The 27,544-nt window shown below is 43.6% G+C and overlaps 1 protein-coding gene across 4 annotated transcripts in view; it reads right to left on the reverse strand.

Annotated features, from left to right (window-relative positions):
* CACNA1E (calcium voltage-gated channel subunit alpha1 E) overlaps nt 1–27,544 on the reverse strand; it is a 332,987-nt gene that overhangs the window by 212,020 nt on the left and 93,423 nt on the right. For all 4 annotated transcript variants that reach the window (XM_050766055.1, XM_050766034.1, XM_050766044.1 and 1 more), the window contains exons 4-6: nt 21,891–21,994; nt 20,381–20,533; nt 18,833–19,014 (exon numbers count right to left, since the gene is read on the reverse strand). In XM_050766055.1, coding sequence (XP_050622012.1) covers nt 18,833–19,014; nt 20,381–20,533; nt 21,891–21,994 — 439 coding nt within the window. The remainder of the gene's footprint in view (nt 1–18,832; nt 19,015–20,380; nt 20,534–21,890; nt 21,995–27,544) is intronic.

The following is a 27,544-nucleotide window of genomic DNA, read 5'->3' on the forward strand; positions in this document are numbered from 1 at the left end:
TAGCATAAGAATATTCCCTGCTGATAGCTTGATCCTGTATCATTCATTAATTTATTATTCCATCCATCCAGTAATTCACCAGATTTTTACTAAGCATCTACTACATGCCACACAATATGCAAGTGTCTGGCAATAGTCATGAAATAATAGACATCCCTGCACCTACAGAGTTTACAGTGTAGTTAACAGAGCAGAAACTTGATAAATGGTCACACAAATACACACACAAGAGGTGGTAAGTGCTATGAAGGAAATAAGATTGTGATTTTTAAAATTATACCAAAAGCACTCAATTTAGATTGGGATTAGGATAGTGCTCTCTAAGGAAGTAACAATTAAGATGAAGCTTGAAGGATCAGTAGGCGTTGGCCAGATGAAGAATACAAAGACATGGAATCAACCTAAATGCCCATCACTGATAGACTGGATAAAGCAAATGTGGTACATATACACCATGGAATACTCTGCAGCCATAAAAAGGAATGAGATCATGTCCTTTGCAGAAACATGGATGGAGCTGGAGGTTGTTATCCTTAGCAAACTAACACAAAAACAGAAAACCAAATACCCTATGTTCTCACTTATAACTGGGAGCCAAATGATGAGAACACATGGACACATGGGAGGGGGGAACAGCACACACTGGGGCCTGTTGGAGGGCAGGATGGGGGAGAGGGGAGAGGCTCAGAAAGAATAGCCAGTGGATGGTGAGCTTGGTATCTAGATGATGGGATGATCTATGTAGAAAATCACCATGGCATACGTTTACCTATGCAACAAACCTGCATGCACATCCTGCACATATACCCCTGAACTTAAAACAAAAGTTAGAAATTTTTTTTTTTTTAAATGGTGGAAACAGCGTGGCCACAGGCAGGAAGCAGGAAAGAGCCTAGACAGCTAGCAGTCATGATAGAGGGAGCACAGTCAATGGAGGAAGCAAGGGCATGAAGTAAGACACAAGAGCATTCCGGGGACAGATTATCAGGGCTATGTGGGACACGGTAAAAGACCAAAGGAGGCACGAAATGGATGAACTAAGGTTCATCAGACTAATTCCCACATTTGAGCCCTGGGGGCACTGAACAAGGACAGTGTCAGACAAAAAGATGTACAGATAAGTCATTGATAATTTCAATAATGAGACAATTGCCCTGAAAGAAGGAACACTCTGTAGTCATTAATGGACACTCAGTCCTTTATCACTCACTCCCAATCTCTTCCCCAGTCTCATCTCCAGGCCTTTTCCACCCCAACCCCTTTGTTGTGGCCACTTCCTCAACAGGGCACACAAATGTCATACCTCCACCATGCTTCTGCCCAGGTCCTGACCTCCTTCTCCCCCTGGTGAAATTCTGTCTCTACAAGGTTTCTCTATGAAGCCTTTCTTGACTACCTCAGACAGAACACCGCCACTGCCTTTATGGTCCACAGCAGTGGGTCCACAATGCTCAAAGGGACCATAACACTTCCTCAAGGCATCCACTGAACACAAGTATGTCTTGTCTCCCTGAGGGCAGAAGCAAAAGCTCTTCCACCATCCAATGCCTAACACAAGCCCTGGTAATCGGTCGGCACTCCAACATTTGGTATGTCCATTGAGTTGAAGTGAATTGCCGTAATCATTCATCCATCTCCTCTCACATCCTGCTCTAACAGGGAGTACTGGGGAGAGCACGGGCTTTTCTAGCTCACAAGACAAGGTTCCAGTTGGGCTTTCTACCTTAACAGCCACATGACCTTGGGAGGATCCTTTAACCTCTGTGAGCCTTGAGCACCTGATATGGTTTGGCTGTGTCCCCACCCAAATCTCATCTTGAATTGTAACTCACACAGTTCCCACGTGTCGTGGGAGGAAGCTGGTGGGAGGTGATTGAATTATGGGGGCGGGTCTTTCCTGGGCTGTTCTGGTGATAGTGAGAGTCTCACAAGATCTGATGATTTAAAAAATGGGAGTTTTCTGTACAAGCTCTTATGTTGCCTGCTGCCATCCACATAAAATGTGACTTGCTCCTCCATGCCTTCGGCCATGATTGTAAGGCCTCCCCAGCCACGTGGAACTGTAAGTTCAATTAAATCTCTTTCGTTTGTAAATTGCCCAGTCTCAGGTATGCCTTTACAGCAGCTTGAAAGCGGACTAATATAGTGCCTCATTTATCAAAGGGGGATAAAGCAAATGTGGTACATATACACCATGGAATACTCTGCAGCCATAAAAAGGAATGAGGTCATGTCCTCTGCAGAAACATGGATGGAGCTGGAGGTTGTTATCCTTAGCAAACTAACACAAGAACGGAAAACCAAATACCCCATGCTCTCACTTATAACTGGGAGCCAAATGATGAGAACACACGGACACATGGGAGGGGGGAACAACACACACTGGGGCCTGTTGGAGGGCAGGATGAGGGAGAGGGGAGAGGCTCAGGAAGAATAGCCAGAGGATCCATCACCTTCAAGGCAGTCACACATGTAGAGTGCCCAGCACTGTGCCTAGCACACAGTAGGTGTAAGAGGAATGCTGATGGTACATTTATCCACATTTCCTGTCTTTCATCTCTCTTTTCGGTATTATTTAACATTCAAAGAGATTCCAACGAAGTGTATTTTGTCCTGGGAGAGGAGAGGTAACACAATGCAAAAGACAAAAAATATACATGGATAGGAGAAGAAGCTTCACTTCCTGGTGGAAGAAGGCGAAGTAAGAGAGCCCCCTTCTCCTCTCAAATCCACCTCTGCTCACTACAGAACCGACCATGATGATAAAAGCTACAGAGGGTCCAAGTCCCATGGAGGTGATAAACTCCTCTAAGTGCCAGGGTGGGTCTCACAAAAGAGACTGGTTGCCACAGCAGTCGAGAACATGCAAGCTCTTCCAAATTATAACAGAAATTTAATTAAACCAGGAAAGGAATGAGAGATAAGGAGATGATTAAGGCCCCAGGATATCTCTTTCCTTCAAAGGGAGGGGAGGAGGCAGGGCAGAGCTAGAATTCACCCCCACTTGCAATCTGCACCCATGCTCCCTGCCCTCAGTCCCTTCTGAGCATCTCCTTCCTCCTTTTTTGGATACCTAGGCCCCTACCCCAAAACCAACCCTGTGCAAAGCTCTCCCTAAGGACATATGTACTGCTGACTCACTCTCCCAGCTTGTAACAAAGTTGGAAACTTTTAATTCCCCAGTTATTATCTTTTCTTGTTCTTTCTACTTTATCTTGCTTCATGTTATGAATTATGTACAGTACTTCTGATACTCAAGAAACACCCTTTATCAAGTCTGTACAAAAGAGAATTCATGAGTGATCTGGATGGACCAAGAGTCTCTTGACAAAGAGCTCCCTGGGCCTGCAGGGCATCTGAGCTTAAATATGTGTGTGTGTACATACACACACACACACACACACACAAAATACATGGTGGGTAGAAGACTACTCTCTGGAGATGAGACTCCCTGAAACCTCATTTGGATAGGGTGACGATAAAATGCCCCAATGGCATTCTTCCTTATACCTCTGCCCTCTGTTAGGCTGCACAAGACCAAGGCAGGTGGAGGGGGCATGTGACCATGACAAGCAGACAAAGAAGTGGGGAGCTACCCTTTCAGGCGGGGTAGGTAAGTGTAGGCTTTGTGCAATCTGCACTCCTAGGTCATGCCTTAGTTTTTTATTTATAAATTGTAAAAACAAGATATGTCCACAGGAGGCTGACTCCCAAAAGCCTGAGACAGAAAGCTCTTTAAGATCCCCCCAGCAAAGGGGATCTCTGTCTGTGAGCCACAGTATACCATGCCTTCCACTGCCAACGGGAGGAAAATAAGCCATGTTGTGTTTCTTTTGGCCCCTTTCTCTCAATCTCCCCGGCCCAATCTCCCATCTTTCTCCATCCTCACCGCCCACCTCTCCACTTGCTAAAGGCACCCAAGATCCAGTTTAAATAACCTACTTTGCAGTTTATTTAGCTCTAAATGGAAGTCGTAAGACAAATGCAATAAATAACCTGGGCATAAAAGAGGTCTGTACCTTCCTTCTCGCTCTGTCACCCACATGCACACACAGACTAAACACTGGCAATTACTCTCTGCGGTCACCTTCCGAGACATGGTATGCTGATAGGTACAGCTGCTTATAGTAGCGCCAAGTGGCAGGCAGGCAAGTTTAGTGTTCCTGAGCGGAATGAGGTCCTACACGGTAGACCAAGGCTCCTGGCTCAATGAGGCAATGGAATCTGCAGTCCCGGGAGCCCTGGATACCCTCGTCCGTGGGGAGCGTTATCTTGGTGACCTGGTCAGCCATGGATGCCTCTCTGCTATTCCTCCCCAGTTTGGGCGGGTGGCATGATCCCTGAGGGACTGTCACACCATTCCAGTGCAATCTGCCAAGGAAAAAGAACCTGTCACAGAGAGAGGAGAGTGGGAGACCCGGGAAGGGGAGGATGGTGGAGAGATACAGGCCTGCTGAAAACACTAGGAGAAAGGGAAGCTTGTGACAGAGATGTGGCAGCCTTGCTGACTACGCCAGCCCCGCCTGTGCCTGGGGAACATGTGCTGCCAAGAGTTTAAATGTGTGCAGGGGACGAGGGAGGTGTGATCACCTGGGTGTGCATGTGCCTGCTGCCCTTTGGGCCTGCCTTTCCTTCCAAATTGTTAAGGCAGCTGGCTGCAGCCAGAAGTACCTTCAGAGGCAGTGGGGGACACGCCTTGATCATTCATTCAAGGATGGCATCATAGAGACCCCTGGGGAAGGAATCAAGCTCCCACACTCCCTTTCTTTTCTGCTTCACCTAGAAATCTGATGTTTTCATACAAACTACTCAGGCAGTGGCGGCTTTGTTTCATATCAAGAAAACATTTGAAAAGGTCATGATATTAGGATGCTTTGAGCACAAAGGAAAGAGAAATATCCTAAAAATATTTTGAATATACATTCTACCTTTCTTCCAAGGGATGCCATTGACCATATCTGTCAAAACATGTTTAAAAATGATACATGAAAAACCTGCATTGTACATCTCAGTAATAGAAATCTTCCTAACATGAATGTTCATAACTTTAAAGGATTTTTATAATACCTTAAATTCATAAGGCACATCTTGATGCACAAAGCACTCTCACACATACATTTTTCTTTAATTCTTACAACCATTGTATAAACTAAGTACCGAATTGGTGTTTCTAATAGAAGAGGAAAATGAGGTCATGTGACTTGCCTAATATCATGGCAGAGTCAGGAAGAATGGGTAAGAAATAAAACTTGCAGCCAGAATTTGGTGGCTCACACCTGTAATCCCAGCACTTTGGGAGGCCATAGTGGGGGGATCACTTGCAGTCAGGAGTTCAAGACCAGCTCAGCCAACATGGTGAAACCCCGTCTCTATTAAAACACAAAAATCAGTCTGGCATGGTAGCAGACGCCTGTGATCCCAGCTACTCAGGAGGCTAAGGCACAAGAATCACCTGAACCTGGGAGGTGGAGGTTGCAGTGAGCCAAGATCATGCCACTGCACTCCAGCCTAGGTGAAACACTTGGCTCAAACACAGGTCTTCTGAATATAACCCAATGCCTGACACTACTTTATTCTTAGAAATGGCATTCACTATACCAGCCTATGTGGTTTTCTAAAATACTCATTCTTCAATGACAGATTATATAAATGACTACCAGTTTCTCTTAAAATTAATGTAAAAATCTCAGTATTACTAGAATGGAAAAGAAAACTCAAGCTGCTAACAGCAATATTATGCATTTGCAAGGAAATTATATAATTATATTAATATATTTACCTATTATATCTATTACATAGATAAAATATATATCAGCATAGATTTTTAGCCTTCACAGATCACAAAACTTTCACAAAACAAAAACAAAAATACCTGTGTTTGCAATGATGTTCTTAACTTTTCATTTTGCCAGGAAAGGACACTAACATTTTGAATGTTTAAATCCAGTTTCAAGTTGAGCAAATTTAGTTTCATGAAAAACTACATTGCCATTATTTTCCCTTTATGCTATTCTGGTATAGACTCTCTCATTGGCTCAGCCCCAGCTCATTCAGGAACATTGCCGCAGATAAATGTCAGGTCTACCCTAACACTTGCAAAGGTTAAGACATCCTTGGCCAACCACAGTAGCTCACGCCTGTAATCCCAGCACTTCGGGAGGCCGAGGTGGGGGAATCACAAGGTCAGGAGTTCGAGACCAGCCTAGCCAATATGGTAAAACCCCATCTCTACTGAAAATATAAAAATTAGCCGAGAGTAGTGGTGGGTGCCTGTAGTCCCAACTACTCAGAAGGCTGAGGCAGGAGAATCGCTTGAACCCGGCAGCAGGAGGTTGCAGTGAGCCAAGATCATGCCACTGCACTCCAGCCTGGGCAACAGAGTGAGACTCCATCTCAAAAAGAAAAAAAAAAGTTCTGAAACATGTTTGAATTTGGAAGCAACTGCAACGTAGTTTTCACCAGTTATTCACAGGTTATGCAAGTTAGCAAGAACTGTTATTAAATTCAAAGTGCCACTTTTGCACCAAATATGTTTTTCAGTATGTACAAAATATAAACACTGTATTTCTAACCAAGATCACAGGACCTGAGCACACTCACAACACAGAACAAACACAGCTAACTGATGGTAAGAGACAGAAAATATGTTAGGAGAATTTGTCTTACATGCCCCCGAAGCAACCAGACACCCCCTCTGAATAAGCACAAAAAAATTGCTCACTTAGCAAAATTGAGTTTATAAGTCCACAGTTCATAGAAGCAAAAAGTCATTAAAATAGCACACTCACATAGTGAGGGCTGAATGTCTTTTTCAAAGCACTTTCGTATACTTTTTCCCATGTACTTGCTATAAAACTTTTAAGGTTGAAATAAGGTGGTATTACCCCCATATTGCTGATGAAAAGACTGATGCACATTTATTTCTTCATCTATTCAATACTTACAAGGAGGAGTACAGTGTTTTGCCTGCAATCATGGGGCTCATGGCAGGAGGGGATCCAGTGACTGTTCCCCTATCCCCAGTGAAGATATCAAAGCCCAAGCTTTGATGTGAACAAAAGGTTAAAAAAAATGTACCCTGTAAAAAGTCTAAGTCGAAGGTGGATTCGCCAACGGAATATGACTCAAGAAACATAAGTGTGTGTGTGTGAGTGTGTGCGTGTGTATGTGCACGCGTGCGCGTACGCATGGGAGGGTTGGGGAAAGAAGGAACAAGGGAGTCTTCACTTTAGGGGCTGTCCTTGGTCAAGCATCGTCACCAAAGACAGGGAATGGCATTTTTCTTTATTCTCTTCCCAAGTCCCCAGCACCCCTCAGATTGCCTAGGTATGGGTCTCTTTAAGAGCATTTCAAAGCCAGGTTCCAAGCTGAGGAGGCCAGCTGTGTCACAGAAATAAACTGTTAATTACATGCAAACCCTCTGTAAACACTGAAATAAATTAAACCTTTCCCCTAGTTTTATTTTTTCCCCCCTCTCTACCTGTCACAGGAGGATGGAGCTGAGCTGGAGTGAGGCAGAACGAGCAGAGGCTGCAGCAGCCATAGTCCCTGTGGACAGCAGCTCACTCTGAGAGCAGAACCTGTGCTGCGTCTCCTGACAGCCTGGCAGTCTGGAAGCCATGGCATCTTTGGTGGGTTCCGACAGCCACTCTGTGAAATCAATCCACCAATGGATATTTACCGAACACTTAGCCATGTCTAGGGGACTGTGGTTGATGCCAGGAGACAGAACATTTAATAAGGAAAAGGGACATAAACACCAAGACGACAATGAATGACACAGGAGAATCTGGGAAGGAATGCTAATAACATTTAGGTCTGGGGGAGAAGGCTCAGGGGAAACATCTCCCCTCTTTTGAATTTCTCAGGGATAGTCAGAGAAGGCTCTGTGGAGAAGGTGACATTAGAGTTTTGGAGGCAATTCCAAGAATGTGCACTCAAGGTTGGCAATGATGCAAATGGAAAGTGCAAAGTGGCTAGACTGAGAGACAGGAAGGACCAGTCTGAGAGGAACAGGTTTATACAGTGGGCCAATGGAAGAAGATTCTTTGCTTGTCTATCCTAGACGGTTTTCAAAACTTTTTAACTAACAATTTCTCACATGAGTGCTATGTGCCAGACATTTATCCATGTTAACTTACTTCTTACTACAACTCAGAGAGGTGGGTACCACAATTATCCTCACATTACTAATAGGAAAATAAAGGCACAGAGATTAAATAAATTGCCAAAGTCCCATAGATAGTAAAGACCAGGATTCCTAACCACTATGTTATAGCACCTTTGGCATCAGAAATCACTTTTTTCAAATAAAACTTACATCAGAACATCCATGCATAAAACTTATAAAAATGGGGCATCTTCTGGCATAAATCTATTTTACATATTTAATACAAATATATTCATAATACAGAACACTTATTCAATATCATTCAAAACATGAGGTTGTTTTCCAGAAGATAAAAATTTGAAACCAGGGTTATAGATGACTATCGCAGTCTTGAATCAGCTTTGGCATCCAGCTTATTTTTATATTTTATTTTAGTTTCACAGTATTGAGAAAATCTTGAATCATACAGAAAGGTAATAGTGTGATCACTTACATCATTTTATGAAAGCAAACAAGCTGGGGCCTGATTCTTTTAAAAAGACTAACACAGAACTAGAAGCTTTCTAATACCACATTTACACAAAGCTCAAATAAATGCAGAGACAGCAAAGGGAGCTTGACTCCAAGGTCTCCACAAAGAAAAGAATTACGCCAGTGTGACCGTGGGAGGTCTCCAAGTGTGAAAATTTGGTCTATAACATATGGATTACTTGTGGCTTTTTAAAATTAGTTTTATTCCTTCATTTTCTATTTCCTCAATTCTACAATATACCTTTCTTTACAGAGGAAGGTTTTGTAACTCAGAATATATGAATACATCATACATAGAATGCAGTGGCTTTTCCCCTGACAACATTGAATAATGCTTAAATTTAATAACAGAATTATTCGATTTTTGATATAGTATATAATCAGTGGCATCTTGGATTCAAGAAAATGTGGTAGTTAAAAGACATATTTTAAAAACAAAACTTGCAACAAATTTTATAGATGCCATCAAAGCCCACCCGCAGATACCCGCTGACAAGTCCCAGGTTTGGAGTGAAGGCCATGGCCTGGGGATGGTGAGTGGGGAGAGTGGGAGGGAGGGGCGGGAGCACCTGGCAAGGCACCCTCAGGAGGACAGAAATTCAAGTGGTCCTCTCTGACCATCACAGGTGCTGCGACCCACCCGCCAGTTCCTGGGGTGGGGAAGACTGCACACTGGAAGGAAGGGCCCCGCCTTGGGTCACTGCTTCTCAAGAAAAGGGGCACTAGGAGAAGCTGAGGGGACAAAAGTCAGAAGATATCCCAGGTCCTGTCACTGTGGCTTCTTTATCTGATTTGAGTGTTGTGATTTTCCAGAACATCAGAAACATTCCAGTGCAAATGATAAACCAAAGATGTATTCGCCAGTCAAATACAATACCTTTTTTTCTTGTAATTAACTCCACTACTCTGCTGCCCCATGAGTGCACAAAATCCTGTTTCCTCTTGTGGACAGACAATGGGGCTCAAGGTGGAAGGCAGTGGAGAGTGGAGGCTCTCAGGAGTCACTTTTAAAAGAGCTCTCCAAAAGTGTAAATGGAGCCCCTAGTACCTGGCACCTTAAAGGAGAAGGGATCCTGTTCAATCCTTCCCTCCCTTTGGCAGGGAGCTGAAGTGTAATTGAGGGCACACGTGTCCATCAACAGGGAAAGCTGTAGCTGAAGCTTCGCCGTGCAGAAGCAGCTGACATCTAACTGCAACACAGGGAACTGGAGGCAGGCAAAGGTCTGTAAATCTACACATATTATTTCAACAGGCCTGGAATGAGGACCAGCTAAGTAGTGGATCGTTAAGGGAAACTTAGTACATCCAACCCTTCCCTCCCACCAAAAGGGTTGGGTATACTAACTTTCAAGTCAGTTTCTAAGCCTTGTCCCTAAAGGAAGGTAAAAATATAAAGTAACATCTAAGTGCCCAGTGGGTAAATGATGCCTTTAATGTGTTGCCAAGAGCTCTGACATCTTTGTCCAACAGGCTGCAATCCAGTATCATGGGCTCCCCTTGAGTTCACCAGCTTTCACATTTCTACATGGGCTGTCCAGAAGCTCACTTTATTTTATTTTCTTTTTAGAGATGGGGTCTCACTATGTTGCCCAGGCTGACCTATGATTCATAGGTCAATCATAGCACATTGCAGCCTTGAACTCCTGGACTCAAGAGATCCTCCTGCCTCAGCCTTCCAGGTAGCTGGGACTACGGGTGTGAGCCACCAAGCCAGGTTCAGCAGCTCACTTTAAATTATCCACTCTCTCCTCAATCCTCCCAGAGATCTCTACTTGTATATCTTCCAATTATTCGCTATATTTAGTTTGCCCTATTGTTACAAGTATATGTATGTACCCATGCGCCTGACTTATTGCCCCTTCTAGACCTAAGTCCATAAATTAACTACCTCCTGAGAGCCCACAGTGTGTCAATCACTATGTTAGGCAAACACTGAATAAAGCATGACCTCATGGAAATCCACATAGTGGGCATGCAGGCTGAAGGCAGAAGTGTGCCTTTTTCTTCAGTACTCTCCCATTTATGTGCCATGTCACTCTCTTACCATCTGGCAATTACATTGATGCAGAACAGTGGTTCTCAAACTTCAGTGTAGCCTCAGAATCACATGGGAGCTTGCTGAAAATACAGATTCCTTCCTCCCACCTCTAGAGATGCTGGCCCGCCAGATTTAGGGCAGAGCCCGGGAATCTGCAATTACACTAATTGCCCCTGGATGATTCCAAGACAGACCACACTCTGAGGGGCATGAAAAAAAATTGCTCATAAGTCTTTGAGTGAATAATGAATTGAGGAACAGTGAATAGAGACCTCTTGGCTTTCCTAGTGTGCCATATACTGGCACTGTGCCATCCCCACCTGGCTGAGATTCTGTCCGCATTTGGATTCCAGAGTGAAAAGTACCTGAAACAGCCATTGAGTCACCAACACACCACCTCCAGCTAATTTCTGCCTCCGAGTCCTAAGGCCTGGAGTTGCCTGAGAACAAAAAGATCATAGCCCAAAGCTGCATGACACATCAGGCACCTGAGGCCTTTGGCCACGGATTAGAAATTAAACCGCATATTAGAGTAAATGAAACAAAAAGGAAAGGAACCCTGAGCCAGCCTAACGGCTCTGTACAGACAAAAGACCAGGAGACTGGCCTGGTTCGTGGTGTGAAATTCAGGCATCAGATCAGGAGGCACACTTAGCACATTTGGAATAAATCCCAAACATGATGGCATCCTGGTTTGACAAATCAAGACAGAAATGCAATGAGTAGGAATAACTTCAGGGTGGAGACAGCTAAGGATGGGAAAATAGTAAGTGTGAGAAAGAAAGAAAACGCCGGTTTCTTCCCAGGGAGGCAGCGGTGTGGAGAAGGCTGTGGACCACAGGCTCCCAGCCCAGCAGACAGAGGCCAAGAAGGCGGCACTGTAGGGTTTGGAGAGGACAAGTATTAACAGGAGAACAGGCTGCCAAAGTCAGCATCAGAAGCTGCAACGTAAGTGTGTTTAAAAAAGAGACAGACACTCTGAGAAGGAAAACAAGATGACAGAGTACAATGCTAGTAAGGTAGGTGGGCGGGCCTGGTGGGTTTCAATCCCCAAATGTTCCCCAAGTTTATATTCTGAATTGAGCTGAAACAGGACCAGACACCCTGGGAGTGGCCTTAGAGAAGGCCCAGCGGTGTGCCGGCGCGCAGAGTCACAGCTTACTCTGCACATGTGCGGCACATGCACACACTCTCTCTCCTTCCACTGGGGGCAGTGCGAGCACCAAATTAGAAATCAGAACATTTGGTTTCAAAACCCACTCCCTACTTCCATGCAGCAAGATAGGTTTCTCAACTTACTCCACAGACTGAATTTGTCCATCAGATTCAAGAGTCACATTTAAAAAAGGGTCCATAATCCACTTACTCTCCTCCCTTTTCACGGTTTCTCCCCCACCTCTTTGCTCCTTATCCAGCTCAAATTCCACGGCTATGTTACAGTCACTCTCTTGATCTTCTCTCATTTTATCGTGCTCACCTGACAAAACTATTCTCGGAAAAGCCAACTCTCCACCTACTTCCTACCTGAGACTCAGCGGCTGAATGTGACCAGAGGAAAACACACCAGGCTCACTGGTCTCACTTGAACTTCATCACAGCTAACTCCAAGTGAGTCCGTAAAGCTGCCCAGCAACCCAATGCATTTACCTATTCCACGTACTCCCTCAGTCTTCTGGGAAACTATGTTATACCTTCTCCTCAAACTTTCAGTATTTTCCTCCTCCCACCCAGTAAGCTGATGACCTTACTTCCTCTTTCATTGAGAAAATAGAAGCAATAGGAAGAGAATTTCTACAAGATTCCAACACCACATCTACCCACGTACCAGCCTCTGCAGCCACTTGTTCTTCCTCTACTCCTAGTACTATGAATGGATGATTAGAGCTCCTATCTAAGCCAAGCCCTACACCTGTGGTCTAGACCTTCCCACACCACACGCACACCTGTTCAAGGAAATCCCTCCCCCAATTATCCTCCCTCTCCTTCATCAACAATAATTTTTATCTCAAATGGATCATTCCCATCAGCATGTAAGTGGTATTTCTTCCATGCTGTTTCCATTGCTCTCTGAAATCCTTCCCACTCCACTCAAACTGCTCCTGGCATTCAGTGGTTCTTAGCCTTCCACTTCCCTGACCCATCTGAAGCATTTGATTCAAATGAGCAAAGCATATAGGTAAGAGTTTTTGAAAGAGTAAATATGAATGTGAATTCAAGAGAATCTGTGGATGTGATTTATACAAATCACCAAGAAATTATTAGCAAGATACTGAACAATCATATGATAGGAAAAAACGCTTCTTCAGAGAACTGACTTGATCATCCTGTACTTTCTCCCTCTGCAGTGCGCCCTTCACTTGGCCCCAGGACACCAAGTTTCTGATTTTCCTCTCACCTCCCTACTGCTCCTTCTCAGTCTTCTTTGCTGATAATCATTTTTCTCTTCACCTTAACATCAGAACTCAGTCCTGGAATCTCCTCTCTTCCCTGTCTATATTCACTTCCTTGATGGTTTCGGCCAGTGTCAATACTTTACCATCTATACAGTGAAAACTCCCAAATTTGTATCTCCTGCCAAGCCTTCTACCCTGAACTCATTTATTCACCTCCTTCCCTATACTACCATATCAAATGAGCATGGCAAATTTAGCACATCCAAACTCAATTCTCCTCTTCCTCCCAACATACTTTACCTGTGTTCTTCCCCAGCTTAGTTAACGGCCACTCTACTTTTCTTGCTGCTTTCTCCCAAACTCATATTCAATCTATCGAAGAATCCCATGAGCTCAACTTAAAAATATATGCAGAAGCCAACCATTTTTCACATCCTCCACTGCTACCTCCCTGGCCCAAGCCTCTATCATTTTTTTTAGATCCTTGCAATAACCTTGATTTGACTCCCTGTTTCTACTTTTGCTCTATCAAAGCAGGTGGAGTGATCCTTTTTCAAACACAAGTCAGGTCACACCACTCCTTTCCTCAAAACCCTCCACTGCTTTCCCATCTCACTCAGAGTAAAAACCAGAGTCTGTATAATGGCTTTCAGGGCTCCACATGATCTGACTGACTGTTCCATCTCCTATTTTCTGCCTTACTCACTGCAATCCAACCCACTGTGCTCTTTGCTGTTCTTCAAATACACCCAGCCTGTCCCCATCTCAGGATCTCTGCACTTGCTGGCCCAGCTATCTGGGACTCAGGACACTCTTCCCCCAGATAACCACATGGCCCACTCTCTCACCCACTTCGAGTCTTTGTTCAAATGCCACCTTCTCAACGTGGCCCTCCTGACATCTCCATTTAAAATTGCAACCAACTTCTCCCTTTCCCCACATTTTTTTTCTCCACAGCACCTATGACTATCTGATATACCATATGTTTTCCTTATGTTCTATATGCATTTTCCCACTAGAATATAAATTCCATGAGGGCAGGGACTTTCCTATGTTTTACTCTCTACTGTATCACCAGCATCCAGAACAGTATCTGGCACGTTATCGCCACTTAACAAATGTTTGCTGAATGAATAATGAGTTAGTGAACGAATCTACACTTATGTATTAATGTAAACAGAGGGGAAAAGCCTTTACTATGAGTTCAGGAAATAGTTTCCCTCTCCCTCTACTCTCTCCTCTCCATGAAAAGCCTGACAAGCAAAGTGTTTTGCCAGTTAAGAGGAAGTTATCATAGCTCCTCATTAAGCACACACACCTTACCTCCCAGCCGTCATGGGAAAAAGAACAGTAACTTCCAAGATCCACTTACCAATCCCTCTATGGATAAGTAACAGATGAACAGATACTAGTATCCGATTCCAAGTATCACCTGTATTACAGGATCCCAGACTCATGTAAGGACATAGGAACAGGGCAGTCCAGATGGGATTGTGGGAAAAAAAGAAAAAAAGAAACCGTCTATTCCAGAGCATGACTGATCCTGGATACCGATTACAATTACAATAACACTTACAGTGTCTACAATACCAGTCACAATTACAGTGTCTACAAATTTTATGAACTATACACCTGATCCTAGGTCAGCTGGTTCATCTTATCACCCTAGCACCATAAGATAATCATAGACTCCTGCCACCCATTGTCAAATTAGTTTTGAGTAGTTCTACTACAATGTGGAGGAGGTGGTAGGAAAAGACTGAAGCAAAGATGGAAGCCACGTTCCCTAGTCTCATGGATCTCAGAACCCAAAGCATTCTCTGCAGATACCACAAAATCAGAGGAACTCCATAAAGAGAATGGTAGTTTTTCATCAACTGCGAGATGGATGTTATGCCTCACCATGCTGATAGATGACACATACAGCAAAATCTCAATGAGACAGAAGGTGAATAGCTGTTAACCATTTAATAAATCCTGACTATATGCAGCTATGAAAAGGCAACTTAAAGGAGAGCCACAGTCATTGTTGATAGACCAAAAGATTTCTAAGGCGTTGGGAAGACTCTCAGAAAGCACCCAGACTTTAAGTTGCCTCTTCTTACCAAAAGCCAAAGAAGTCCATAAAAACCCCTTCCATCACAGCAGCTTGGAGCATCTTAAGTAGTCACAACAGATGTGGCAAGCATACCTGCAAAGCTGCAGAAACAGTACACCTCCAAGAAATTTCTGCCTCTACATGAGTTTATCAACAGTAAGAAGAGAAATAAATCGAACTACAGAAATACAAATGAAACATACTAAACTTTAAGAGCAAAGATGTGAGTAACTGCAGACAGGGACTGGGAACCTCTGCAATCTGGGAATTAGTCCTGATACAATAAAAGAGCTAACGGAATCAGCAGATACCATAAAACTAGAATGACAAAGAGAAATAAGACTCAGATCAGAATCAGAAGAAAGTCACTTCTCTCAGCCACTTCCAGCACAGGTGAAGAGGGTTAGCGAGCCACAGTAACATTTGTTGAATGACGAGCATTGATCAGAAGGAGAACACATTGTACTGTGGAAGACATACTTATCTGGTTAGGAGAAATAAGTAAAGAAGAGAGTTTGCAAGTCTCGAGGAGACCTTTGGGAGAGACAGTGCAAACAGGTAGCAACAGCCAGAACTGTAGACAGTTTTGCATTCCTTCCGCCAGAGGAGGGAGGGAAGCCAAGAATATAGTTGGAGTTTGACCAAGCAGTTGACACTTGGATAGAGACTAAATGAAGCACAGGTGACTCCAGGTTGCCCTGACAATGGGAACCCTCCCCCTTACAATTCATTATAATGAGAAAAGCCACATGCAAATGAAGTTAATAGTAATCAATGGCAGAGCAACACAAGGTCATAGGGAGGCATCTAGGAAGAGTCTGTGGTACAGAAAAGGGATGCAAACATGAGGGAAGCATTTACATTGGTTAACAAGGTTAAACTGAGCCCACATGCCTGAGAGCTTCTTCCTACTGGGTAAACCTGAAGATTCTCCTACTGGTTTGGATGTTAACTAACAAGAATAAATCTTACATGTTTGTTGCACCACTAAATAGAAGGTGCATCGGGCTGGGAAACAGGGGATCCCCCTCTCTTAGTGCTCTGCATGAACAAATCCAGCAGCTGGGTGAACTGGGCCTTCCCAGAATGAGGAGTGGTAGAAAGGAAAATCAATAGTTATATTTATATTTGCATCTTATTGGTGGTGGTTGTGGTAATGCTTAGTGAGTCATTTTTCTATATGCAGAAACACACACACATATATGTATACATGTATTTATAATACTAAGTTGACTAGTCATTCATAGTTAACTTCATGGTATGCAACCAGTGTATATAAGAGAGTGTGTGTGTGTGTGTGTGTGTGTGTGTGTGTGTGTGTGTGAAGGAACAGTCCAAACAGGTAGCAGACAGTCCAAACAGGTAGATAGTCTTTGGGTGACAGTACCCCTAGCCCTAAATCCAGCCATCAGAATATCAGGAGGCCTTCAGTAAACTCAAGTTCAATGAATCACAGGCTGGAAGTCAGAGTATGTGAGTCTGTGGGCCCTGGACACCCATGCAATACAAGGTTTCAGAGCATCTGCAACTTGATCTCCTCTCCTCCCTCCTTCACTCCTTAGTGAGCAAAACTAGAGAGAGGAGCAAGATCTCTGCCTGTGTTTAACTTCTAAACCTATAGTTGACAGGTAACTGGAGAGACATAGAGATTTGAAGAGAGCACTATGATAGCAGGAATCATGGCACTTTTTCCTCCCCATTTCCCTAGTGCCTAGAACAGTGCTTGGCATGTAATAGATGCTCAGTTAATAAACAGTGAAAGAATGAAGGAATGAATAAAGAAACTAATGAAGAAAAAATAATGAGTGGTTCTTCAGCTGAGATCCTGCTCCTCTCAGTACCACCTGAATCTTGGCTAAAGTGGACCAACAATCACGCCTGTATCCTCAAATGCAACACTTCTCCTTTCAGGCTTTCGATGCATTTATCACATCACTTAGGTGAGTCTACACATATAATTGAAATGCATCACTCTCAAAGCCCTACAAGTGACACCAGCCACTACAGGGCCAGTGCTGCAATTCCTACAGGCGCCTGGCTAATTTGAATGGCACGGCCTCAAGACAACCTTTACATCTCAAATGAGGAGTGACTGCACTCATCAACCTTGCCTCCCTCCGCTCCTTCCTGCTGCCTCCCACAGCTGGTGAGAACTGCAGAGTGTCCCCCGGGGTTTTCTGGGTCACACTTCATCCCTGGGCTTGCTGGGTGTAAGTTGGTCCTTGGGACTTCTTCACTGCCCTTAAGAGCTTTAGCATAATAGCCTGTGACTCTTTTCTGCAAAGTTTCAGTCCTGCCTTGCTCATCCTATATGGGAATGGATCCAGGTTAGCAATGGACCTCTACTAAGTACTTTCTTGTACAGGCCTTACACAATCCTTGCTCTTTGGTCATTATAGTCTAGTCGAGTTTCTTCTGAGACAGCATTTCCTTTCCCTCCACTGTAAATTATATCCAAAGCTCTTTCTAAAGGGTGCTTTGTATATGCCACCTTATTTTCCACCTAATAAGTTTTATAGAGATAGAATCAGGCTAAAAAGATCTAGAGAAGAACTGAAGGAAACAGAGGGCACCTTAAGGTAAAGGCAGGTTGTGGGAGCGTACATAAGAGGCGTGATCATTCCAAAGTTACTGTCTTGGAATGGGCTGGTTAAATGCAGGTAAGGGTACAGTCCTTCAAAAGCACCTGCCCACATGGCTTTACCCACCTAGGATCCATGTACATCAAACCACATACCTCAAAACTCACTCTCATTTTTGAGCATAGAGTCTGCACCAAGCCTTTGATAAGTCGTTAAAATTAGATTCTGGAAGATGGAAGAGACTTCATGATCACCCTATCTACCTTCTGTCCCCATGCAGGAATCCCCAACATCCCTGACAGGCAGTTAGATCAACTCAGAACCTTCCAAATATGTCTGATCACATGAATCCCCAGGGCACTTGAAAAATGCACAGCTCACTAGCTTACAAAGTTATACAAAATCAGAATCTCCAGAGAAGGGGCCTGTGAATCTGAATTTTCAACAAGCATCCCTGGTGAATCTCACAATTAAGCATGCTTTTTATGTGCATGTAATGCAGCAGTTCTTGACAGTGGCTACATACGAGAGTCAGATAGGAAGCTTTTTAGAAAAGCCAATGACTTTTCTAAAATCACCTTCACCCCTAAATATTCCCACTTAATTGGTTTGGGATGGAGCCCAGTTGGTATAAGTTTTTTTCTTTTCTTTTTGTTCTTTTCCAGTACATTCTCCCAGATCCTGAGGGGGGTGATAAAATTTTTTAAGCTTCCAGCTAATTCTACTGGGCAGCCAGTATTATACATTATTAGTACCCTTCACTATAGCCCACCATCATGTCCAACCAACATATTCTATAACTATTAAGTTGATCTGACTTAACTAATTTGTTCACCTATCCAACCTAGGATGTAATTTCCTAATCGTATTAAGAAGCTGTGTACTTGTACTTAGCAAGAGGCCAGACAAGAGAGAATTATGAACTGCTAAGGCTTGTCCCAGTTGAGTCTTCACCTCCCGCTCCAATACACCTATATCCACAGCCCTCCCTGTCCCTGGACTAGCCAGGCCAAACAACCCCAGAAACCTCCATCCAGGGTTCTTCCCTCCTCCTTCCCGGTCCCCACCAGCTCTACTCACATTGTACAGCACGGTGGTCCACCCTTCCATGGTGATGCACTGGAAGACAGTCAGCACAGCAAAAAGGATGTTATCAAACTGGGTGATCCCATCATTGGGGCCGATCCAGTCCTTGCATTCATAACCAGCTGGGCAGCCCTGCACGCCACACGGGTGAGGGGGGTCAAATCCTTCTAGAATACCTGCAGATATGTTTGGAGGGTGGGGGATAAATCACATGGTGTTTCACATGAACTGGAAATGACCTCAGGAGGCCACAGGTAAGCAATTCCATTCCCCATGGAAAGAGGTCTGCCCTTTTTTGTCTCAGGCTCCCTCTCCTCCCTGGCCTCTCTGCACCTCCCAGCTCACATACCATGTGTTCAACCCAATGTTTCCCATTCTCTTGAAAATGGAGCCTCTCCTCCGCATGGTCCCCTACTCTGCAAGCTTCATCGTCTACCCTCACCTGCAGTACCACAGGAATTAGAAGGACTGAATCACATGGCACACTTTGAGGAAAAGGCAAAGTCAAGTATTTTAGCTTCAGACTCCAGGATGAGCCCTGAGTTCTTCCCGGGTTTCTTGGGGACAGTTATAAACTACGGTCATTTTAGGGGGTTTTAGCTCTTTGTCCAGCATGGATTCCTGGCTTTGAATAAAAGATTAAAACAAAAAATAGAAATCCAAGGTGGAAGGTGTTCTTTGAAGGTTCTTTTCATAAAAAGCATGGTACTTATTTGGGATTCTTCAGCCTGCCTCCCATCTCCTTTCCTCCTAGGATACTCAACTCAACTTGAAAAGAACAAATGAAATACAAAGATATGAGAATTCGGGGTTGTGTACCCTAACAATCTCCCAAGCACACTTGCAAACCAAGCTCAGAGCACTCTCAGTTCATCCACACCATGTGTGGGTCAAAACAGAGAGCGAGAAGATGGTGAGAAGGATCATGAAGGGAAAATGTCTCCACAGATCCGGAGGGACCCAACTCTGATTCTGGACTCCTAGATCTCACCAGCCTGTGGGCCAGAGAGGCCACTATAGAAAAAGTACTTATTTATTCGGTCAGAGGCTGCTGTATAAAGAATCAAGGGGTATTGATTCAGATATTCAGAGAGGTGGTACTTTATTTTTTTGTAGAGAGACAGAGAGATGGGGACAGAGAGACACTAGTTTTCCAGGCTGGCCTCAAACTCCTGGGCTTCAACAATCCTCTTGCCTAAGCCTCCAGGGAGTAGCTGGAACTACAGGTGTGTGCTACTATGCCTGGCTCAGACAGATGGCTTTTGAAGTTCATTCTCATGGCCCCTGACTATGGGATAGGGGAGCCAAGACCATCTATTTGAAATCTTCCAACTATGTATTTGCCTTGCAATATTAATGTCAAGTCAGGATCTCTAGTCTCAGTTGGCTGTGCCTCAAAAGGCTGCTGACTAGAAACTTCTGATTCTAATTCCAGGGTCAGAATAGGACACACTTTTCCAATGAGCCTCCAAGTGCCCTGAAATTACCCCAGTTAACAGAGGGGAGAAGGGAAAAGGAGAAGACAGAGAAGAATGACCCTACCTGAATTGTTCATGAAGCATGCTCGATGTAACTTCCCACTGTAGAACTCCAAGCCAATAATAGCAAACATCAGGATGGCAAAGAAGAGCAGAAGGCCAATCTGCAGAAGAGGTACCATGGCCTTCATGATGGACTTCAACACAATCTGCAGGCCTAGAAGGAAGGACAGAGAATGACCAATGCAGCAGTCCCTCAGCACCATCTGATAGGGCAGAATTAGTTTCATTCCCTCATTGGTTTCATCCATGCTGCCTTCTGTCTCTGATAGATTAAATTTATTAGAATGTGAACCTTTCCTAAAGGAAATTAGACCCAGCTCTGCTAGGCTGTAAATCCTTCAAGAGCTGGGACAAAGTTAATCTTCCCATTCACTGTATCTCAGTCCCAATTCTCTCAGTCCTTATTGGGGAAGCACAATTAGTACAAGTACTATTCAGAAAATGACATATCCTTTGACCCACACATTGTACTTCTAGGATTCTAGCCAAGAAAACACTCAGAGATTTGAATAAAGATTTAAGTAAAAAGGTGTTTGTTGCAGCACATTTATAGTTGGAGAAAAACTGGAAATTGCCTATTTTTATTTTTTATGTCATCCAGCAACATAAAACATTAAAACGGCTAAATAAATCACAACACATATAAGAATTTTTTTGCTTTGAGACAGAGTGTTGGTCTGTCACCAAGGCTGGAGCGCAGTGGCATGATCTTGGCTCACTGCAGCCTCGGCCTCCCAGGCCCAAGTGATCCTACCACCTCAGCTTCCTGAGTAGCTGGGACTATAGGAGTGAGCCGCCATGCTCCGCTAATTTTTATTACTTTTTTGTATTTTTTGTGCAGATGGGGTTTCACCATGTTCCCCAGGCTGGTCTTGAACTCCTCCTGAACTCAAGCTATCCGCCCACCTCAGCCTCCCAAAGTGTTGGGGATACAGGCATGAGCCGCCATGCTCAGCTAATTTTTTATCTATTTATTTTATTTTATTTTTTGTGGAGATGGGGTTTCACCATGTTGCCCAGGCTGGTCTCGAACTCCTCCTGAACTCAAGCAATCCACCCACCTCAGCCTCCCAAGAGCTGGGATTACAGGTGTGAGCCACTGCACCCAGCCAAGAATTTTTAAGGTTAGGAAAATAAAATACTTATTTCAGGATATAAAACTACAATATACATAATGATTTCAATTACATTAAAATGCACAGGGGAAAATGAAAAATATTGAAATTTTAACAGAAGTGATTTTTGAGTGACAGGATAAAGAGCACTTTTCTCTTTTGTTGTTTTCTTTACTTTCCACATTTTTCTGTAAAGATTTTCTATTATCTTTTATATTTGCGAAAAGTTAAAGTAAAATGTTATGCCAGATTGCTCCATCTCCACTATTTATTGCCACTGAGGCTTCCTCCCAGGAGGAATATTGTTTGTTTATCCCAAATTCCCTTAGACCTGGATCCAGCTGAGGACACATCAAGAAAGTTCTTAGCAGAGCAGAAAGAATGGCAGATGCTCACTAGGTATCCCTGACACGAGCTTCAAGGGCCGCAGGACACGCACAGCCCGGAGGGTCCTCAGGTCCACATGAGTGTTGAAGTGGGTTCCCGCAGTGGCCAGGATGCTGCAGACAGAGACACAGAAGGGTCAAGGTTACCAGTCTGGCTTTCCCCTCTTGTTCCATGCAGGAAGCGGGGCTGAGACAAGCTCAGCCTGGAAAGCACACAGCGCTGACGCCAGCTGTATGTGGGTGCACCTGAGCTTGGGTGAATCACCAGTGGCTCCAAGTGGAATTAAATTTAGCCATCTGGGTTTCACTTTGCAAAGAAGGAAAACTTATCATACCAGAACCCTAGTTCCAAATCCCAAGCAAAACACAAGGTCCACAACATCTGTCCCATTCCTGTCCCCAAACCTTGTCCCCTTTCTCCACTCTGCCCTGCTTCAACTTCTTCCCCTCTTTCCAACCCAACAGGTCCTTGTATTTTTTTATTTCAAAATTGTCTTAGGTTCCCCTGCCTATCTCCTTCAGGAAATTTCTCTGGATTAACTCCAGTAAAAGAGTAACTCACTCATCTCTACTTTGACACTTAGAATTTTTTTTTTTTAATGGAGTCTTGCTCTGTTGCCCAGGCTGGAGTGCACTGGCGCGATCTCGGCTCGCTGCAAGCTCCGCCTCCCAGGTTTGTGCCATTCTCCTGCCTCAGCCTCCCGAGTAGCTGGGACACTTAGAATTTTTACCAAACTAATAAATTACAATGGAGAAGAATTTCAATGGTCTTCACATAGTATCAGTATTTTTATAATTGCACAAAACCACTCTTTGACCCTAATCGGATTTCACCATCTCTATTTTTCCACGTTCCACAGCCATATCCAGAAACACACACACACACAAATCCATAATTCTATTAGATTGTGTGCACCAAGGAGACAACTTATTTCCTATAATCTCATGACATTGCAGGGACTTTGGAGAGACAAGGACATATATGTATTTATGAAAGACACAGCAGAAGAATAAGAGCAGAAGAACTGCGTTTAAGTCTGACTCAATCTGTTGAGAATGGGGTTACTCAACACAAGTCTATCAACCTCGATGAACCCCACTTCTATCATCTCTAAAATGAGGGTGTATTGTGGTCTACTTATAAAAATAAAATGACATGGTATTTAATATTAAGAGTGTTCTATAAACTGTAATGTACACACAGACATGTGGCTAATGCAAAGTTTACTAATATTAATAAAATCTTAATTTAAAACTTGCTCATTTTATTCTTCTTTCTGTGAAGAATGAAAGGGAGCTTCTCCCTCATAATCCCTCCAGAACAATCTCAGCTACCCAGAACCATCAGGAAATGAGGCATTCAGAAAACTGGGTTCCTCTACAGTCAAAGGGTGGCAAGAATGGCTTGCTTTGTTTATTTCTGATGGAACCTCTCTGAAATAGTTCAAGTATTAAAGAAGGTACCTGAAGTGCCTTCAATATTTGACATGTCTTCAATCTCAGAAAAAGAACTGTATGGAAAGTGCATGCCCTATGGCCCTCGGAAGCAGACGTACAATCATAAGGTACAAATCATACAGACCAGGACAACAGAATCGCAAGCAGTAACCAACACAATTAGTGCTGCCAACAGCCAAGCGGACAGCTTCATGTGCTGGCACGCTTCCCCAGACTCCAAGTATCCGGGAGCTGCCTGTAGAGCATCATTAGGAAGTAAAGAGGGATCCTACATGGGGTGAAGGTTAAACAACCAGTAGAGATTCCGGTCAGCTTTAAGATTCTCTGAGTCTACGTTCATACTACCTAAAAATAAGAAGCAGAAAGAAATCCTACTCATAAAGAATCTCAAGAGCTAGACAAGGTTTCTGAATCTTCCCCTTCTCTCCTGAGTCACACTTCCATGCCATCATCAGAAACGGGGGTACTTGGGGGAGTGGAGTCTTCCACACTCCTTTTGACTATCTTCCAAGGCCAAGGAAAGACATTAAGGAGCGGGTCATATAATCTCTAATAAGTAGGGAAGGACTAAAGACAAAAAAGAACAAGGAGAAACATGGAAAATAGAAGTGAAAACTATGACAGAAATAGAAAAAGAGAAAGAGGAGAGAGATAAAGAGAAAGGATAGGTGGGGAGATAGAGAACCACAAAAAAAAAAAAAAAAGAGATCATTGTTTGCCTGGTTCTTGTAATAAAGGTAAGGTGCACAGCACAGTCTCCTGTGCTGCCCAGGTGGGAGACTCTCCTTTCACGATGATGTCTTTCAAACACAGTATGCAGAATATGAGTTAGAAATTAGACTTCTGTTTCCTAGGATACTCAGATACACATGAGACACTCTTTTCATATCATAAACAGCCCTGTTGGAAATGAAAATTTCCTCTCCAATCCTGAGTTTAACAGTTATGTTTCAGAACATGGTGATAGAGGCAGAAAGATAAAATTAAAAGGCAAAGAAGGCTCAAATGTAGAGGGGGAAAATGGTAGAGGGAAAGAATGAGATGACAGAGGAGTAAGTAGTAAAAGAAAATGTAGGGATATAAACAAGAAAGGAAATAAATAAGAACCGGGGGAAGACGCAAATGTCAGAGAAATGGGAAAGAGAACAAAAGCAAAGAGAGAAGGAAAAAGATGGCATTTGTTGCAGGGGTCTCACACAGCCAGCCATGAGGTATACACATGTCACCAAGTTGGTCCCTGGCTGAAACTACCTGCTCCCCAAACTGTCCAAACCATACTGCAGCCAGGGCCATGCAGCCTGTGGTCTCGTGCTGTCTTGGCCCTCAAAATTTTCTTTTCTCTCCTCCAGTGCAGGAGGGCTACCAACTAAGTCTTTAATTGATGCACATTGGCCACCGGCTGCTTCCTAACTCCCACTGTTCCAGTACTCCTTGAGGCAGAACTGACAGCTGGCTCCCTGTTCACCTGTTAGAAAGCAGGGACAATGGGATTCTTTTTTTTTTTTTTTTTTTTTTTTTTTTTTTTTTTTTTTTGAGACAGAGTCTTGCTCTGTCATCCAGGCTGGAGTGCAATGGCGCAATCTTGGCTCACTGCAACCTCCATTTCCCAAGTTCAAGCGATTCTCTTGCCTCAGCCTCCTAAGTAGCTGGGATTACAAGCACCTGCCACCACACCTGGCTGATTTTTGTATTTTTAGTAGAGACAGAGTTTCACCATGCTGTCCAGGCTGGTCTCGAACTCCTGATCTCTTGATCTGCCCGCCTCGGCCTCCCAAAGTGCTGGAATTACAGGTGTGAGCCACCACGCCCGGCCAACAATGGGATTCTCAGAGCAAAAAGACAATTAAGGAAAAGAGCCCTATTCTGTGCTCCCATAACGCATCCACCTCCATCACTGCCCTAATCACATCCTAGAGAAATTCTGTTTTCTCATCTGTCTCTCCCACTAAATCTGAAACACCTCTAATGGAGGCACCATTTTACTCATCTCTACCCCCAAAACCTAGCAAGTAAGAGGCACTCAGTAAAGGCTTGATGAATTGAATTTGAATTGCACTGATGAAATTAATAAATTTGTAAATTAATAAATTTAATAAATTTGTTGAGACAGAGGTCAAAAGGAGAGAACATCAAGGAAATCCTAGACCTTACTGTGAGAAGAATAGGGTAGCAAGCTGGGATAGTATTCAAACATACATGTGTTTGAGTACATAGGAGAATACTGGGAATCTATCCTCAAGCATTTAAGAGTCAAAGGAGGATCTTCTAATATTCTTTTTTTTAAATTTTAAGTTCCAAGGTACATGTGCAGCATGTGCAGTTTTGTTACATAGGTAAATGTGTGCCATGGTGGTTTGCTGCACCTATCAACCCATGATCTAGGTATTAAGCCCAGCATGCATTAGTTATTTCTCCTGATGCTCTCCCTCCCCCTCTCCCCACCTCGTACCCCTGAGAGGCCCCAGTGTGTGTTTTCCCCTCCCTGTGTCCACGTGTTCTCATCATTCAGCTCCCACTTATGAGTGAGAAAGTGCAGGGTTTGGTTTTCTGTTCTTGTGTTAGTTTGCTGAGGATAATGGCTTCCAGTTCCATCCATGTCCCTGCAAAGGACATGATCTCATTCCTTTTTTTGGTTGCACGGTATTACATGGTGTATATGTACCACATCTTCTTTATCCAGTCTATCATTGATGGGCATTTGGGTTGATTCCACATCTTTGCTTTTGCGAATAGGGCTGCAATGAACATACGTGTGCATGTATCTTGATAATAGAATGATATATATTCCTTTGGGTATATACCCAATAATGGGATTGCTGGGTCAAATAGTATTTCTGGTTCTAGATCTCTGAGGAATCACCACATTGTCTTCCACAATGGTTGAACTAATTTACATTCCCACCAACAGTGTAAAAGCGTTCCTATTTCTCTGCATCTGTTGTTTCTTGACTTTTTAATAATCACCATTCTGACTGGTGTTGAGATGGCAATATTCTTGAAAGACTTACTGAGGACTGGACAGATCCTGTTCTGTGGGATCTTCCCAGTTCTCAGTAAGAGAGCTAGAGAGACAGAGGAAAGAATGGAAACTCAGAAGTTAAAGACTTGCCTCCCAGCAAAGCTTAAGTTTTGAGGTACATACAGCTAAGCAAAACTATGGGCCTTGTAAGTACCAGGGCTTAATCAGGAGTCTACTGGAAAAGTAAAGAGTAGAAAACAGCCTTTGACTCTCAGTCTAGTGGAAGTAGACAGACACATAAAAGAAATAATTATAACACACCATGAAGCATTATAACAGAGTTGTTTACAAAGTGCTATGAGAATGGGAAACACCACAGTGACAAATGCAGGGTGCTTGCTGTCTGTTAGCATTTTCAAATGGTATGTCATTAAATCTTCAAAATTTTCCTCATATTGCTATTGTCTCCATCTCATAAAAGAGCAAGCCAAAGCTTAGAAAAAATTAAATTGCTAATAAATGGCAAGACCAGGAATTAAAGTCAGTTCTCTTCTGATGTCAAAACCAGTCCCTTCCCCACTCTGCCATTACGCTGTGCAATGTTTGCCTGGCGCTGGGCAGATTCACTGTTCCTTAGTACAGTGTGTTGCTAAAAATACCAAGGTCACAGTTTTGGTCCCCAAATGGGCAAGTGAGCATTCTTCCCTTCATTCTAAGGCCACAAATCACCAAGTGCCACAGATCACTTGCCATGTCTCTCTCTCAGGACCAGGCTCCATGCACCTCTCCTAATTACTACGTACAAAAGCAGCTTAATGGCAGGTGATGATTGCTGCAATATTTCTGTACACACACATGGACACACACACACACACACCACAAAATCAGAGTGGGGCCACTGAGAACAACTCCAATTTTGAGTTAATAAAAGCCTAAGCTCTCCGCTGTCCCAAGAGGCATATGTCTGTGCTCCTCAAGGGCAGAAGTGTATTTTCCATTTCTTTTGTCACTACAGGCACACAGCCTGGTGGAAAGCTTTGTACACAGAGGGATGCTTAATGCCCACTTTGCTCCCACAACAGAGGACAGTTGGAGAGTGCACTCAGCCCTCTGACCACCACCAGCACAGGTATCATGTTCGGCACACAGTCAAGTTCAATAACTATTTCCTGTTAGAGATCATGGCTCAGCCCTACCTTGAATGTTTTTACTTTTAGGTGTCAGCAAGTAGGAAGAGAATGGAGATT

The sequence above is a fragment of the Macaca thibetana genome, chromosome 1 (assembly GCF_024542745.1).
Source record: "Macaca thibetana thibetana isolate TM-01 chromosome 1, ASM2454274v1, whole genome shotgun sequence".
In the NCBI taxonomy this organism is placed as follows: Eukaryota; Metazoa; Chordata; class Mammalia; order Primates; family Cercopithecidae; genus Macaca; species Macaca thibetana.